The sequence below is a fragment of the Notolepis coatsorum genome, assembly GCF_963971535.1.
Source record: "Notolepis coatsorum genome assembly, chromosome: 18".
Classification (NCBI taxonomy): domain Eukaryota; kingdom Metazoa; phylum Chordata; class Actinopteri; order Aulopiformes; family Paralepididae; genus Notolepis; species Notolepis coatsorum.
The window spans coordinates 70759201-70778440 of record NC_140182.1 but is presented as its reverse complement, the minus strand read 5'-3'; the positions used below and the strand labels follow the sequence as shown (position 1 = coordinate 70778440).

Here is a 19240-nt window from a genome sequence, read left to right as displayed (position 1 = left end):
GCCACGAACTGCTGGGCTTGTATATATACATATATTGAGATACCAAGCGGTGTTCACTATAAACATTTACTGAAGCCAAGACTTCCTTTTTTAATTCATTTAAACCCAAATGAATCTAAAACGACCAGATCTGTCCCTCTACCTCTCCACACTCGGAGGGCTACCTGATTCGGGCATGCGGACCATAGTCGACGCTATCTGTCCCTCTCCATCCGAGGTGAAGGCGGACACCTCGAACACGTAGGCGGTGTAAGGGCGTAGCTGGTCCACCCCCACCGAGATGGGCACGCTCCAGGACGACGCAGGGGGCACGGCGGAGAGGGTGATGGGGGGAGACGACGCCGTGACCTCTGACGGACTGGGGGTCCCGCGAGAGAAGATGTCAGCAGCATCCTGAAGGCAGACGCAGCAAGATATGTAGGTCGACACAAGTACATGTTAAGATATGTAGGTCAACACAAGTACATGTTAAGATATGTAGGTCAACACAAGTACATGTTAAGATATGTAGGTCAACACAAGTACATGTTGTTAAGATATGTAGGTCAACACAAGTACATGTTAAGATATGTAGGTCAACACAAGTACATGTTGTTAAGATATGTAGGTCAACACAAGTACATGTTGTTAAGATATGTATGTCAACACAAGTACATGTTGTTAAGATATGTAGGTCAACACAAGTACATGTTGTTAAGATATGTAGGTCAACACAAGTACACGTTAAGATATGTAGGTCAACACAAGTACATGTTAAGATATGTATGTCAACACAAGTACATGTTAAGATATGTAGGTCAACACAAGTACATGTTGTTAAGATATGTATGTCAACACAAGTACATGTTGTTAAGATATGTATGTCAACACAAGTACATGTTGTTAAGATATGTAGGTCAACACAAGTACATGTTGTTAAGATATGTATGTCAACACAAGTACATGTTGTTAAGATATGTAGGTCAACACAAGTACATGTTGTTAAGATATGTAGGTCAACACAAGTACATGTTAAGATATGTAGGTCAACACAAGTACATGTTGTTAAGATATGTATGTCAACACAAGTACATGTTGTTAAGATATGTAGGTCAACACATGTACATGTTGTTAAGATATGTAGGTCAACACAAGTACATGTTAAGATATGTAGGTCAACACAAGTACATGTTGTTAAGATATGTATGTCAACACAAGTACATGTTGTTAAGATATGTATGTCAACACAAGTACATGTTGTTAAGATATGTAGGTCAACACAAGTACATGTTGTTAAGATATGTATGTCAACACAAGTACATGTTGTTAAGATATGTAGGTCAACACAAGTACATGTTGTTAAGATATGTAGGTCAACACAAGTACATGTTAAGATATGTAGGTCAACACAAGTACATGTTGTTAAGATATGTATGTCAACACAAGTACATGTTGTTAAGATATGTAGGTCAACACATGTACATGTTGTTAAGATATGTAGGTCAACACAAGTACATGTTAAGATATGTAGGTCAACACAAGTACATGTTGTTAAGATATGTAGGTCAACACAAGTACATGTTGTTAAGATATGTAGGTCAACACAAGTACATGTTAAGATATGTATGTCAACACAAGTACATGTTAAGATATGTAGGTCAACACAAGTACATGTTGTTAAGATATGTATGTCAACACAAGTACATGTTGTTAAGATATGTATGTCAACACAAGTACATGTTGTTAAGATATGTAGGTCAACACAAGTACATGTTAAGATATGTATGTCAACACATGTACATGTTAAGATATGTAGGTCAACACAAGTACATGTTGTTAAGATATGTAGGTCAACACAAGTACATGTTGTTAAGATATGTATGTCAACACAAGTACATGTTGTTAAGATATGTAGGTCAACACAAGTACATGTTAAGATATGTAGGTCAACACAAGTACATGTTGTTAAGATATGTAGGTCAACACAAGTACATGTTAAGATATGTATGTCGACACAAGTACATGTTGTTAAGATATGTAGGTCAACACAAGTACATGTTGTTAAGATATGTAGGTCGACACAAGTACATGTTGTTAAGATATGTAGGTCAACACAAGTACATGTTAAGATATGTAGGTCAACACAAGTACATGTTAAGATATGTAGGTCAACACAAGTACATGTTAAGATATGTAGGTCAACACAAGTACATGTTGTTAAGATATGTAGGTCAACACAAGTACATGTGTTAAGATATGTATGTCAACACAAATATATATTGTCAAGATACTGTATGTAGGCCAACACAAATATATATTGTCAAGATACCTGTATGTAGGCCAACACAAATATATATTGTCAAGATATGTAGATGAACACAAATACATGTCAAGATGTGTAGACCAACGCAAGTGCATGTTGTCCAGATATATACATATAGGAAAAAGCACGCACACAAAGCATTCATGTTTAAATGGCTGGAATGCGTTGCACTTTAGTTGGTTAGAGTACATTCTTAATATTGCAAGAGTGATGGAATGCTTTTCTATTATTGATTTACCAGGGGGGGGGGTGGATGTAAGAGCAAGAGAGAGAGAGGACAAAGAGGATAGAGAGTGAGTGTTAGAGGAGAGAAAGAGAGAAAGCGAGAGATAGTGATAGAGAGAGAGAGAGAGAGAGAGAGGGGGGGGTAGGGAGAGAGACAGGTAGAGAGAGATGAGAGAGGGTAGGGAGAGAGAGGGAGAGGTGGGGAAGTGAGAGAGATACTGGGTGTAAGAGAGACAGTTAGAGAGAAAGACAGTTAGGGAGAGAGGCAGGGTGTGAGAGAGACAGTTAGAGAGAGAGATACATGTAGAGAGCAAGAGACAGAGTGTGAGAGAGAGACAGCTAGAGAGAGAGACATTTAGAGAGAGAGACAGGGTGTGAGAGAGAGACCGGGTGTGAGAGAGAGACCGGGTGTGAGAGAGAGACAGAGTGTGAGAGAGAGACAGAGTGTGAGAGAGAGTCAGCTAGAGAGAGAGACAGAGTGTGAGAGAGAGTCAGCTAGAGAGAGAGACAGAGTGTGAGAGAGAGTCAGCTAGAGAGAGAGACAGAGTGTGAGAGAGAGTCAGCTAGAGAGAGAGACAGAGTGTGAGAGAGAGTCAGCTAGAGAGAGAGACAGAGTGTGAGAGAGAGTCAGCTAGAGAGAGAGACAGAGTGTGAGAGAGAGTCAGCTAAAGAGAGAGACAGAGTGTGAGAGAGAGTCAGCTAAAGAGAGAGACAGAGTGTGAGAGAGAGTCAGCTAGAGAGAGAGACAGAGTGTGAGAGAGAGTCAGCTAGAGAGAGAGACAGAGTGTGAGAGAGAGTCAGCTAGAGAGAGAGACAGAGTGTGAGAGAGAGTCAGCTAGAGAGAGAGACAGAGGGTGAGAGAGAGTCAGCTAGAGAGAGAGACATGTGTACATTGCAGTGAGGTATGGCTCCGGTCATGATGTCCTCAGCGTTCAGCTCCAGTATCCTGACGGTCTGTCCGGTCCGCGCGTGTTTCGCTTTGACCGCAAACTTAATGATGAGGCCGTTAATACGGCGTGGCAGGAACCACGTGACCACCACGAAGGTGTGGTTCTGAGCAAACGCTGTCAGGTTAGTCACCAGGCCGGGGGCTGCAACGCACGCACGCACACACACACACACACACACACACACACACACACACACACACACACACACACACACACACACACACACACACACACACACACACACACACACACACACACACACACACACACACACACACACACACACACACACACACACACACACACACACACACACACACACACACACACACACACACACACACACACACACACATCATGATTAGACAAATTGAGATCAGAGCACATGCTGATGAGTTGCATGTATATATACTGAATACTGTATACTGAATACTCACAGGCCTCTGCAGTCTTGATGTACAGAGACTTGCTGAAGGCTCCAATACCAGCTGTGGTTTCTGCTGCTACCTGGACAGAGAGAGAGAGAGAGAGAGAGAGAGAGAGAGAGAGAGAGAGAGAGAGAGAGAGAGAGAGAGAGAGAGAGAGAGAGAGAGAGAGAGAGAGAGAGAGAGAGAGAGAGAGAGAGAGAGAGAGAGAGAGAGAGAGAGAGAGAGAGAGAGAGAGAGAGAGAGAGAGAGAAAGATAGAGTAAGAGAGAGAGAGAGGAGGTGGGGGTGGGGTATTACTCATCATAATTAATTCATGGCCGGGCCAATAGGACAGTCATCAGATACAGAGTGCGTGTTTATCTCCGCTAGTAATCAGGACAGGATCAGAGTCTGTGTTTATCTCCGCTGGTGATCAGGCCTGGGTTTCCCAGTTTGGATGTGCCTCAACATTCTACAAAGGCTTCTAAGGTTTACCATTGAAAAGGAGCTTCTCTGTGAGTGTTTCCCCAGAGTCTTCCCCAGACTAGACCTTAGCTTTTCCCTAAGGGTTCAGCTACAAAGGTACTTCATAAATGGGAGCTGTCCTTCACCGTGGTGCTGAAAAGTCTATCAATCGATATCCATGCAAATCGATTGTCTCAACAAGTGTTGTCATAATAATTTTACCCTCTTACCTTTATAATAATTTTTACTACTATGCTACTATACTTATACTGCTACTTATCATGTATATACTACTATGCACTCAGAGTGTAACACTCAAGCTTGATACTATTTTATGCTGCCAGAGATGTAAGTTACCCTTCCTGCTGACAAACTTGACAATTTGTTGTTTTTATTCTGTCGACTGTATGCTGATCTTATGCCTATGTTCATTTTGTGTTTTTGCTGTGGGACACTTTGGGCTGCGGTCCATGTGTGAAGGGTGCTATATAGATAGAGTTATTATTATTTATTATTATATTGTAAAAATAAATGTATGCATTGAAATGTCTGAAAAGTCTCGACGACATTGAAAATGAGGGTGACCTCAATTGTCCTTTTCGAGAATAAATAAAGGTTTGAATTTAATTTAATTGAAAAATCGCTTTGGATAAAACCTTGAGACCTTGTGATATTTCCAATAAATATAGGCTACAAAAGATAAGCTATTCCTTTATTGATCCCCTTGGGGGAAATTCCGGCATCCTAGCATCATGGTGGAGGGGAGGTACAGCTATGGGCAGGGTAATAGAAGAAAGACATAAATATAATCAATACAATTTAATTTGAATATTAAAAATATGAGAAAGATAAACAGTGTAAACAATATAATTAACTCTGAATATAAAAATATGAGAACAATAAACAGTGTAAACAAAGGTGCAGATGAGGGTCTGCATGCCCCATCGGTTATATTCATCGGGATATATAAGCCTTAGTCTGGGACTTTTTGAAAGCCCAGGAAAAAGGATAGTGAATCATTTTGTTCTTATTGAAATAAAGGTCTAATGTTAATCTGTTTTTGTCACACAAGATATAGACAACTGTAGCAGGATATCCACTGATTCACGCTGACATTTCACTGCAGTGCAAAAACGACCATAGATGGCAAAAGAGTGTCTGTATAAATGTATGGTGATTCATTCTATATTGGGCGTGCAGCTGCATTTTAACCTGGGTCAGGAGTGTAAAGACGGTATTAAATATAATATATTTAATAATAATAAATATTTCCAAAGCATTTCATGCCTAGTCTGCCCAGCTAATTTAATGTGGTGGCAAATATTCTCCGCTCCAGCAGCAAACGTGACTGAGGTGTGTCACAGTTTCCTTCCCTCACCCCTTGTCCCCTCGCTCAGAGGAACAGAACTCACCCCCTTGTCCCCTCGCTCAGAGGAACATAACTCACCCCTTGTCCCCTCGCTCAGAGGAACATAACTCACCCCTTGTTCCCTCGCTCAGAGGAACAGAACTCACCCCTTGTCCCCTCGCTCAGAGGAACAGAACTCACCCCTTGTTCCCTCGCTCAGAGGAACAGAACTCACCCCTTGTCCCCTCGCTCAGAGGAACAGAACTCACCCCTTGTCCCCTCGCTCAGAGGAACAGAACTCACCCCCTTGTTCCCTCGCTCAGAGGAACAGAACTCAACCCCTTGTCCCCTCGCTCAGAGGAACAGAACTCACCCCTTGTTCCCTCGCTCAGAGGAACAGAACTCACCCCTTGTCCCCTCGCTCAGAGGAACAGAACTCACCCCCTTGTTCCCTCGCTCAGAGGAACAGAACTCAACCCCTTGTCCCCTCGCTCAGAGGAACAGAACTCACCCCTTGTCCCCTCGCTCAGAGGAACAGAACTCACCCCTTGTCCCCTCGCTCAGAGGAACAGAACTCACCCCTTGTCCCCTCGCTCAGAGGAACAGAACTCACCCCCTTGTCCCCTCGCTCAGAGGAACAGAACTCACCCCCTTGTCCCCTCGCTCAGAGGAACAGAACTCACCCCCTTGTCCCCTCGCTCAGAGGAACAGAACTCACCCCCTTGTCCCCTCGCTCAGAGGAACAGAACTCACCCCTTGTCCCCTCGCTCAGAGGAACAGAACTCACCCCTTGTCCCCTCGCTCAGAGGAACATAACTCACCCCTTGTCCCCTCGCTCAGAGGAACAGAACTCACCCCCTTGTTCCCTCGCTCAGAGGAACAGAACTCACCCCTTGTCCCCTCGCTCAGAGGAACAGAACTCACCCCCTTGTCCCCTCGCTCAGAGGAACATAACTCACCCCCTTGTTCCCTCGCTCAGAGGAACAGAACTCACCCCCTTGTCCCCTCGCTCAGAGGAACAGAACTCACCCCCTTGTTCCCTCGCTCAGAGGAACATAACTCACCCCTTGTTCCCTCGCTTAGAGGAACAGAACTCACCCCTTGTCCCCTCGCTCAGAGGAACAGAACTCACCCCTTGTCCCCTCGCTCAGAGGAACAGAACTCACCCCCTTGTTCCCTCGCTCAGAGGAACAGAACTCACCCCCTTGTCCCCTCGCTCAGAGGAACAGAACTCACCCCCTTGTCCCCTCGCTCAGAGGAACAGAACTCACCCCTTGTCCCCTCGCTCAGAGGAACAGAACTCACCCCTTGTCCCCTCGCTCAGAGGAACAGAACTCACCCCCTTGTTCCCTCGCTCAGAGGAACAGAACTCACCCCCTTGTCCCCTCGCTCAGAGGAACAGAACTCACCCCCTTGTTCCCTCGCTCAGAGGAACAGAACTCACCCCTTGTCCCCTCGCTCAGAGGAACAGAACTCACCCCCTTGTCCCCTCGCTCAGAGGAACAGAACTCACCCCCTTGTCCCCTCGCTCAGAGGAACAGAACTCACCCCTTGTCCCCTCGCTCAGAGGAACAGAACTCACCCCTTGTTCCCTCGCTCAGAGGAACAGAACTCACCCCTTGTCCCCTCGCTTAGAGGAACAGAACTCACCCCCTTGTCCCCTCGCTCAGAGGAACAGAACTCACCCCTTGTCCCCTCGCTCAGAGGAACAGAACTCACCCCTTGTCCCCTCGCTCAGAGGAACAGAAAGCCTTATCATAATACTATAGAGGGCTCATTTAAAGCAGGTCATGAAAATAAGGGGACGGGGATACAGTATATGAAAGAAGCTAACAGAACACAGCCTAGTTTGTCTGCTCGCAAACAGTGGCAGGTGCTAGCAGAAGGAATATTATGAACAGCCTGTTCATTATTTCTGTAAGATAACTATATGTACTGTTGGACTGTAACAATTCCATGCCCAAATAAATAAAATGATGATGATGATGATGATGATGATGATGATGATGATGATGATGATGATGATGATGATGATGTTCTAGACATTTACTGTATGGATGGCTTTCATCATTTGCATGGGCTAATTGGGACAAGCAATGCACGTTACTCAAGATAGTAGACTAGCCTAAATGTAATAATGTTATCAAATTATATAGGCCTACTTTATTATAATCATTATGAAGGGATTAGACATATAGGGAAAAATACATTAACATTCTCATGATGTCCTCTGCACAGAAGAGCTGTTTTGGTAATTCACTTTCATGACGTTAATATTAAACTAATGATGTAATTTGCTAGTAGATGTGCACTATAGAAAAAGCTTAATGTTTTGTCCAATAAGGCTAAAACTGTGACAGGATGAGCGGAGCATCACTAAGGGAACAGCTACGAGTGCCTCAGACCAGGTTTCTAAAGGTAGACCTTTCAGAAGGTACACCTTAGCTAAGGGGGCTTTGGTAAACAGCTTGGCAACTAAAGGAAGACCTTAACTCATCCAGCGCCATCGCTTAATGAGCCAGGGGGTGCTAGAACGCCATTGTTTTAATCAATGGGGAGACTGCGAGATTTGCGAGTGCTTAAAATATATCTTATATCATAGCTATGGGTCTAATACACCCGTCGATTGTCAGTGAGTTGCTTCCAGTCAACATGCACAAAACAGATCGTTTTTTCATCCGTACATTTCCGTTTAATACTGTTTTGAATATGAGTATAGTTTGGGTGATTCTTAGTAATCGCAGGAAAAGACGCGATAATAGCGTTTTAGTGGAATACACTAAACACGTTGTCATTTTTCGCCTGATTATAGAATCTTCCTGAAATCAACGCTAGATTATCATTATTATCCTTCCTTGTGCATACATGAAATGGCCCTCGTAGTGCGGCTCCCCACACACACAGACAGCTTCGATCGCAGTAGAAAGAAATATCAGATCAACGCAAGATTTTATATATAGAGTCTTTACCTGGTCTCTGATGTAATGCAAAAGAAATAATCCAATTATCTGATCGCCATTCCAAATACTGCTTGTGGAGGTCCGTCCCACATTGCCCGGCATTGCATATGAAGGGGGGGGGGGGGCAGCATCGCAGATGTAACGTTGTAAACGCTCGTCCTGCCAGAGTATTTAAACCCCGCCCGCACGGCTCAGATCGGCCCAGAAAAGAAACTACACCATTTCGAATAGAGTGCAATACCAGCTGAAAGGCGGCTGTATTTGCCATTTTGCAAGCTCAGACCCATTTCTAATGATAACATCAGGCTGGATGGATGAAAAATGAATCGATATAGCTAATAAAAGAAATAACGATTAAAACGAGAGTTTTCTCGTGATTGGCGCTGAACGGTCGGTGAGTTAACCCGACTTTTCTCGTGACTGGCGGTGAATGAGTTAAGGTAGAGCTTATGATGCACACAGAGCTATGGAGGCTCTGGGAAACACAGCCCAGGACAGGATCATCAGGCTGATTAACTGATCCCACTATCAACAATAACAACAACTGACCCCACTATCAACAATAACAACAGCTGATCCCAATAACATCAATAACAACAGCTGATCCCACTAACACCAACAAAACAATGATACAGTATACAGTATATTACACTACTACTACTATACTATATTATACTATATACTATGCTCTCTATACTAATACTAGTGCATATACTATACTATACGTATGTAGTAAGTATACTTATATTACTATACTATATCATACTATACTATATAATATACTATACACTATACTATACACTATACTATACACTATACTAGGGCCGGACGGTATGGTCGAAAATGTATATCACGTTATAATTTGAAGCATAGACGGTAACGGTATACAGTATATCACGGTATATTCATTTATCTTATAATGTCTATATAAATGCTTATGAAGGGGTAAAACACTGGTATGGAAGCTATTACTGTACTCTTGTATTACTAGGACATATTTCACATAGTAGAGAGGTATTTTAAGAACATTTATTGTGCAAAACTGCAATATAAAAATGCAAAACCTTTTCTCAAGTTACTTCCATCTCTGAAAAACACCTTTTTCATTAAATCCAATAAAATCAAGCGGCACAAAGTGAAAATAAAAACTACAGCAGGACAGGAGGTTTCTTTCCCTCAAACAACTCAAACTCAATAAAACTCCAACATAACGCGTCATAAAGAAACAAATAGCGAATAAATGTGATGTTATCTTTGAACCTCTGTTGCAGGGCTGGGCGATATAATGATAACGATAAATATCGCGATATATTTTAATAATCGATATTGAATATCAAAATTTAAAAAAAATCGAAAAATCGTTTTTTTTTTCTTTTTTTTTGACCTGCAACAGGGCAGTTTTAAAACCAGAGACAGTGGACAGACTTGTCTTTCTTGCCTGCAACTTAAAGTAATGGCTTTGCTTGTCCAAATGACAATACTGACCAAATTGAGATTTCTTTTTCTCTTGTCCATTTATTTTGATTGCTTTCTAATTTAAAATACAGTTTGAAACCGTCTGTACACAGTAGGCTATGTGTGCTAGCAGAACTAGACTCCAGTCACAAGTCACGGTGCACATGTGCGGTGGTTTGTCCACCAAAAAAGCGCCAAAAGATCGAAAATAAACTAGCAGACTATACTATACACTATGCTCTATATACTTAACATGTTTTCATGCTCTAGTCTAGCCTATTAACACTCAGAGTGCCAGCCACGAGAAATTTCGTTAGTTCATGCCATGCGTTGAGTGCCAAGAACGAGAAATCTCGTTATTTAATCGTTTTTTTTTTTATTATCGATTTCCATTCATTTTTCATCAATCTAGCCTCAAGTTACCAGTGGGGATCTGTCTGAGCTTGAACAGGGAAAATACCGCCCCCTATCGTCTCTCCGGATGGTATTGCACCCATTGGATTGGACTGAATGAAATGGATGGGAAAAAAAGAGTCCGGAATCCACATTTTACTTGTCAGGCATGTAACCGGAGACAATCCCAGTCATTGCCCACCCTCAGAACAGCGTGGAATATGTGTTACCAGTACCCAGCGTTGGATCAATAAACGCGATGGATATTTGGAATGGCGATCAGGAATTGGAATAATCTTTTTGGAGAACATCTGATCTGAGGTAAGGAATCTATTTTACCAGTCTTGGGATAATCAGAGCTCTTTTCACCTATATCTCAACGTGTCCCATATGTGTGTGTGTGGCTGTGAGTATGTGTGTGCTTATCAGGAAATAAGATAATCGATTTTTCAGCCCGCTTCTCTAGTGTGCATAAGTACACATATACTATCGATAATCTAGCGTTTATTTGAAAACTATTCATAAATAGTCCGAAAAATTACAACGTGTTTGTGTATTCCAGTTAAGCGCGATCCCTGCAGAATCTTTTTTTTCAAAATGGTATAAAACGGAAATTAACCGATTAAAAAACAATCCATATCGACAATGTTGACTGGAAACAAGTCATTGATAAGCGACAGGCGTATTAGACACATAGCCATAATTTAAGATATAGTTTATGCGTTCGCAAATGTGATCGCCCTCCCATTGACTACAGCGCTATTTCTGGCGCCCCCTGCTGGCACTCAAAGTGTTAACATGCAACGGCCCACATGTGGGCCCTCTTGAGGACGATTTGCCCACCGGCGCGACATGCCATGTTGGCGACCTCTAGCGGCTCGGGTGTGCATATTTTTTTAATACAAATATATATCGCATTAGAGCCCTATTTGTTGCCTGTCGATTGTCGTTTCAGGCGACAAAATCCGTTCAGCGGTTCTCGAGTTACATGTCGATATGTGATATACTTTTGGATATTGCAACTACTACAGAAAAACGTGAGTACACAATCCAATCCAATCCAATCCAACTTTATTTATAGAGCGCTTTAACAGCCACAGGGGCACAAAGTGCTGTACAGAGGGAGCATATTAAAAACTATAAGCAGCACTAAAAATAGATAAAAGAACAAGAGTAAAAAAAAAAATACAAGGTAAACATAGGCAGCAATAACAATTTAAATAGATCAGAGTACTTAAAAAATATTTTAAAGCAAAAGGACAGTAACAAAACTATACAACAATAACACAGTAAAACAATAAGATCATAAAATCAACAAGCTACTGTACATGGTGTCGAAAGCCAGAGAGAAAAGGTGGGTCGGTAAAAACTTCAGCCAAATCTTTCAAAAGAGACCAGGCTCATGCATGTGGTATAAGTATAACGTATAGTATTTTTGTTTGCAAAAAAAGTATGCAGTCCTCAAGTTCAAGTTTAAAAATTGCCACTTTTGGGGGCGCCTGTTAAGAGGCTAGCCCACCTCCCCTTGCCTCAGATGGCTCTATACTATACTGTACTTAACGTGTTTTCATGCTCTAGCCCACCTCCCCTCCCCTCAGATGGCTCTATCCTATATATACTGTACTTAACGTGTTTTCATGCTCTAGCCCACCTCCCCTTGCCTCAGATGGCTCTATACTATACTGTACGTAACGTGTTTTCATGCTCTAGCCCACCTCCCCTTGCCTCAGATGGCTCTATCCTATATACTGTACGTAACGTGTTTTCATGCTCTAGTCCACCTCCCCTTCCCTCAGATGGCTCTATACTATATACTGTACGTAACGTGTTTTCATGCTCTAGCCCACCTCCCCTTCCCTCAGATGGCTCTATCCTATATACTGTACTTAACGTGTTTTCATGTTCTAGCCCACCTCCCCTTCCCTCAGATGGCTCTATCCTATATATACTGTACTTAACGTGTTTTCATGCTCTAGTCCACCTCCCCTTCCCTCAGATGGCTCTATACTATATACTGTACTTAACGTGTTTTCATGTTCTAGCCCACCTCCCCTTCCCTCAGATGGCTCTATACTATATACTGTACTTAACGTGTTTTCATGTTCTAGCCCACCTCCCCTTCCCTCAGATGGCTCTATACTATATACTGTACTTAACGTGTTTTCATGCTCTAGCCCACCTCCCCTTCCCTCAGATGGCTCTATCCTATATACTGTACGTAACGTGTTTTCATGCTCTAGTCCACCTCCCCTTCCCTCAGATGGCTCTATCCTATATACTGTACATAACGTGTTTTCATGTTCTAGTCCAGGGGTTCTCAACTGGTCTAGCCTTGGGACCCAACATTTTCCTTAGTCATTAAGTCGCGACTCGCAACCCAATAATTTTTTTGCAGTAATACACAATCTTTCATGCACTGTTAAAAACATGAAATAAACACAAAAAGTGCAACAAAAGTGCAACTAGGGCTAAAGACCCAATGAAATAAAATAATAATAATAATAATAAATAATAATTATGCTTCTTAGCAGACTTCTTAGCTTGACATAACAGACCTACAGTACGTTTGGGGGAACTAATGGGATAACTGGGGTTGCAACAAAAGTGCAACTAGGGCTAAAAACACAATGAAATAAAATAATAATAATAATAATAAATAATATCCTTCTTAGCAGACTTCTTAGCTTAACATCCCAGGGAACTAATGGGATATCTGGGGATGTTGTTTGCTCCTGACAAGAGTCTCAAAGTCTGGGGTGATGGTAGACAAAGCAACTCTGAGGTCATGCTCAATGTCCAATCTGTTCCTCTGCTCTGTCTTCAGCTGGCCCACCAGTTGAGAAACACTGCTCTAGGGCGGCTAAGTGGCGCAGTGGGCAAGGCGCTCGCCACTAACGCAGGAGATGCTGGGTTTGAGCCCAGCTCTCGGCGTTGCTACCAGTTTGGCTGGTCGTTCATACTAACACAATTGGCAGTGTTAGGGGTGGGAAAGCTGGTGGGTGGGGATTTGACGTTGTGGACAGCGACTCCTACAGGTCGGTTGGTGCGCCTGTACAGCAGAATCAGGAAGCAACGGGGGCAGCGTGAGCCTCCCACGCGTTACTCCTCGCCACTGAGAGATCGCGCTGTACAGGTGAAAAGATGCGACGGCTGCCTCCTCGTGTACCGGAGGGGACACGTAATGCAAGGCTTCTATCCTCACTACAGCTGACCAGTGGGAGGCATAGTCTAGCAACGTTCGAGACAAGGGAGGGGAGAATTGAAGGGAGAATTGGCGAGGCGAAATTGGGATGGGAGAAAAATAGAAAAAGGAGGAGAAAAAATGGATAAAAAAAAGAGAGAAACACTGCTCTAGTCCACCTCCCCTTCCTTCAGGTGACTCTATATAAACTATACTATAATACTATACTATACTATATACACTATGCTCTATACGTTAAGTATACTGTACTTAACGTGTTTTCATGCTCTAGCCCACCTCCCCTTCCCTCAGATGGCTCTTGCCGCTTGTTCTTAATGATTTGCCTGGTGAAAAACAGGTGAAATAAAAAATAATATATATATAAAATAAATTTGAATTCATGCAAGTAAGACACTATGTGAGAATGACTTTGTCAGGCTATAGAAGCGATATATATCCCAGCGTATTCATCCTTATATTTTCATTTATTTATGTTCTATTCATACTGGGAGATGTGTTTGAGTACAGTACATGAAAACACTGGGAGATGTGTTTGAGTACAGTACATGAAAACACTGGGAGATGTGTTTGAGTACAGTACATGAAAACACTGGGAGATGTGTTTGAGTACAGTACATGAAAACACTGCCGGGGAAAAAGACTGAATGCTGGAAGATCAAAGACGGCTGAAAAAAGGAGAGAGAGTGCAGGAAGCTGTCAGCTTTGTGTGTTCTGTGTGACGGGCCCACACAGACACACACACACACACACACACACACACACACACACACACACACACACACACACTGACTGGATAGACCCGGTAACATGATGCTCTCACACACACACACACACACACACACACACACACACACACACACACACACACACACACACACACACACACACACACACACACACACACACACACACACACACACACACACACACACACACACACACACACACACACACACACACACACACACACACACACACACACACACACACACACACACACACACAGGTAGCAGGTCTAATCTCCGTGCCTCATTCTCTCACGAGGGGTCCAACTCTATAAAGGTCAGTGGGGGTTAATGGATTCTGAAAACTAATAAGCGTGATCACATTCAAGCTTAATGACAACAGCAAGTGGAAAGAGCCACGGGCGATCCATAGATCTGTTTACCTGATCAATAATTCAATCAGGATCAATTATTCAGCCCCGATCGAGAGAATAGAGTCTCGCACCGTGGAATCTGCTTTGACGGGACGTGTGCAACACCTAAACTCTATTGTACGCCTATATGACAGAAAAGAATAAATGCAATACTAAACTGCTTTGAGGAGTTCATTTTCCATGGAGATTATCTTGCCGGTGTGGAGTGGTTGTTTGTGTTTGGATATAGAAAAGCCCTACTTTCATGTAGCTTGCATGAATATGTAGTATAATGTAATCTATACCAAAGAGGTTTGATATGAGAAGAGGGTACTCAGCTGTGAAAATGAATAGGAGGCGATGTCCTCGATTGAGAACCCAACGCATGTTATTCACGCTACGTGAGCCAAACTGACTATGTGCGATGGCAATCGACTGCTTAAGTATCAAGAATGTTGATTTCAATATTGTAAAGAAAAAGATGTTCTCAATCGGATGTCAAAACTAGTCGTTAGCCTAGCTCACCCTCGTTGTCTGTACATTGTCAAAAAGGTGAAATAGGGCATCAGTATGCACCCACAATATAACAAAAAGATCATCTGAATGACATTTTGAATTTAAAATCTAATTTATATTTACATTTAGTCATTTTATCCAAAGTGACTTACAAGTTCTGTACAACAAGTCAACAGGAAGGGTACAACTCTTTCAGCTAAGGGTCAGTAAGATTGTTCGTCTAGCAGTGCTGAACTTGAGTGTTACACTCTGAGTGCATAGTATAGACATAATTAGCATGATAGGTAGTAGTATAAGTATAGTAGCTTAGTAGTATAGACATAATAGTAAAAGGACAGTAAGAAGGTTACTGTAAAAGACCCTAAACATTGAAAATCTGTTGCTCAATCAAATATGCCTCCTCTACTTTTACTGGTATAAGCAATTTTACCCTCTCCATTAATTTGGTAATAGTCCCAGGTCTGCTTATTGGTCCAGAGCTGGTGACGGAAGTAGCTCAGCTCCTCTATGTCTATTATGAATTGTGTGTGTGTATGTGTGTGTGTGTGTGTGTGTGTGTGTGTGTGTGTGTGTGTGTGTGTGTGTGTGTGTGTGTGTGTGTGTGTGTGTGTGTGTGTGTGTGTGTGTGTGTGTGTTACCTGGATGTTGTACGTAGACCCTGGGGTGAAGTTATTGAGCAGGGTCTCAGGTACATCCAGGTACTTGGTGACCTGTGTGAAGGTTAGGTCAGGGTATGGACACACCTCCTTGTACCTGCAAGTACAAATCACAATCTTACCACTGGGATCATCCAGTGACGGGGGACATTTCACGTAGAGGAACCATCATTTAAAGCCCCAATCCTTTTTATTTTTGATTAAAATCTTTTTGTGGGGTATAGTCACATACATTCTTGAAGAGTTTGATCTGTCGAGGGAAATAATATTGTTGGGAACATTCTTAACCCTTTGCAAACCGTAATATAGATCTGTTTTACTCTAATGTTTACAAACATTACCAATGTTTTACAGCCACAGAAAACTGTGAATACAATTAGATTAGATTCTAATTTATTGTCAGAGTGCACATGTAACAGATTAGATTAGATTAGATCCAGATGTATTGCCATTATATAGCACGAGCACAGTACAACAAAAATAAGTTTGGCATCCAACCAGAGTGTGAATGTAATAGTAAAGTCCACTAGTAATATACAATGCACAGGTGATTAAACTGGGTATAAAATATATAAATTGGTACTACTGAGTGTAGTGCTAATCAGACGTATGTACAGACTTGTAATATAATATGTACAGTGATACAGGTATAAAGACTCTATGGAAGTAAGTCATACTGGCCAGCAGCATAACTAACTAGTAAGAGTAGGTAAGGGATACGTACAGATATATAGTATCAAAAGATATGTAAAAGGAGTAGGCCTATGTGCAGGTAAGTACAGACAGATATGGATAGATATATATGGTGAGAGTAAATATATATTAATTAGAAACTCCTATTACCTGTTGTCTAGTGTTAGTCCTTGTATCAAGAGCTCAGTCAATTAACTAGAGAACGACAACATAATTACATTCCAATTTCTTCTATGTTGTGGTGGGGCCACCGCCCATTTGTTCACGTATGGATCACAGATTGGGCCTTTAAAAGGATAACTCCAGTATAGTTTCCCCTTCATTTGTCAGCATCAGACTCGTCTAAACGGTATCTCCTTTCTCTCCTTGTGTCGTCTGTTACGTTTCCAGAAAGCCAGTATCGCCTTTATTATTTCGTAAATCCATCAAGGGCAGCTTGTCTCAAATGTACTTCCTGCCTCTGAGGTGTGAATCCATCACTGCGACAACAATGATGGAGCACAAGGCTTCCTGTCTGCTCAAGGTGTTTTTGACAGAGTCTGGGATTATAATGAAGATACACTGACTTCTGGAGACATAACAGATGAGAAACGGACAAAGAGGTTTAGAGTGTGGTGAGTCGAATGTAAAGTTATACCCGTGTTAGACTTTAAAGGTAGAGTCTGTAATGTCGTCAAACAGCAACCTCTGGGCAAAAGATGACGACGTGGTACTGTGCTTTTGTTTACTGTTTTTGTTTTTGTCTGATGTGTGGGTTGTATGTCAGTGAGTATAGAGGGGAGGGGTTGCTACTGCTGGCCTCAGGCTCTACCAAGAGAGGTCTGGAGAAATTCACAGTATAATAAGTTACTAAACTCCAACCCACACACACACACGTCAGACCAAAACAAAAAAGTAATCAAAGCACAATACCAAGTGGGGCTCTTTTGCCTAGAGGTCACTGTTTGACAGCATTACAGATTCTACCTTTAACTCATTCAACGGCAATCACGTAAAAAGTCGGGTTAACTCGCCAACCGTTCAGCGCCAATCACGAGAAAAGTCTGGTTTTAATCGTTATTTCTTTTATTAGCTATATCCATTCATTTTCATCCATTCAGCCTGATGTTATCATTGGGAATGGGTCTGAGCTCGCAAAAGGGCAAATACCGCTGCCTATGCCTTCCAGCAGGTATTGCACATTAGAAATGGTGTAGTTTCATTTCAGGGCCGATCTGAGCCGTGCGGGCGGGGTTTCAATACTCAGACGAGGCAGGCCTTTACAACGACGGCATGGGACAGTAACCCTGCCCGCCCGTTCATGTGTAACGCTCAGTAATGTGGGATGGACCTCCACAAGCAGTATTTGGAATGGCGATCAGATAATTGGATTCTTTCTTTTGCATTACATCAGATACCAGGTAAGGACTCTATATATAAAATCTTGCGTTGATCTGATATTTCTTTCTACCGCGATCGCGGCTGTCTGTGTGTGTCTGTGTGTGGCTGTGTGCCGTTGGGTGCAGGAGGGGACTGGGGGAGCCTCGCGCTACGAGGGCCATTTCATTCTTGAATGAGGAAGGATAATGATAATCTAGCATTGATTTCAGGAAGATTCTATAATCAGGCGAAAAATTACAACGTGTTTAGTGTATTCCACTAAAGGGCTATTATCACGTCTTTTCCTGGGATTACTAAAAATCACCAAAACTATATTCATATTCAAAACGGTATAAAACGGAAATGTACGGATGAAAAAACAATCCGTTTTGTACATGTTGACTGGAAGCAACTCACTGACAATCAACGGGTGTATTAGACCCATAGCTATAATATAAGATATATTTTAAGCACTCGCAAATCTCGCAGTCCCCCCATTGATTAAAGCGATGGCGTAATAGCACCCTCTGGCGCATTAAGCGATGGCGCAGAATGAGTTAAGAGTTGTGGCCATATGCAGGCCCAGGGAACACCAGCTACTGTACCCATGACTGATACAGTTCTACTAAAGACACATTGTGTAACACATTTGCATCCCATTAGGTTGAAGTTCAAAACCGTCTGATGGGGTGAATTGGAGAACCATACACATATTCTGATGCCACTGACAAACTAAACAGTAGCAATAACAAATTTTTTGTTAATTTGTTGTTTCTTTGTCATTATGTATATGTTGTTATGTCTTTCGCTCCTTTTTAGCCCAGCTAGTGAGAGCTAGTGAGGTTTCTGTAGGCATCTGGCAATGTCGGTCGGTCTGTCGGTTCACCACTTTGGTTCTAGCTAGAGCTTTGCATGAGATTGGCATGAAATGCTGTGCACATTCATGATCCCTAAGGGAAGAAACCTGATGGTGATATTGGTGACCCTATGACCTTTCCTCTGGTGCCACCATCAGGCCAAACTTTCGATACTTTATCAAGATATCTTGAAAAGTAATGGCTGGATTGCTATGAAATTTGCTGTGCATAGTCATAATTCCAAAAGGAAGGAAACTTTAGATTTTGGTGACCCCATGACCTTTATTCTAGCATCACCATCAGGCCAGAATTTTC

The 19240-nt window shown here is 42.3% G+C and overlaps 1 protein-coding gene across 1 annotated transcript in view; it reads right to left on the bottom strand.

Moving 5' to 3' along the window:
* The window catches only part of ptprq (protein tyrosine phosphatase receptor type Q), a gene marked incomplete at both ends in the record, with an annotated part of 179162 nt that overhangs the window by 112563 nt on the left and 47359 nt on the right, over positions 1 to 19240 (bottom strand). The window contains 4 exon segments of the mRNA XM_084335232.1: positions 165 to 393; positions 3419 to 3618; positions 3915 to 3984; positions 15999 to 16113. Of these exon segments, the coding sequence (XP_084191358.1) occupies positions 165 to 393; positions 3419 to 3618; positions 3915 to 3984; positions 15999 to 16113 (614 nt within the window).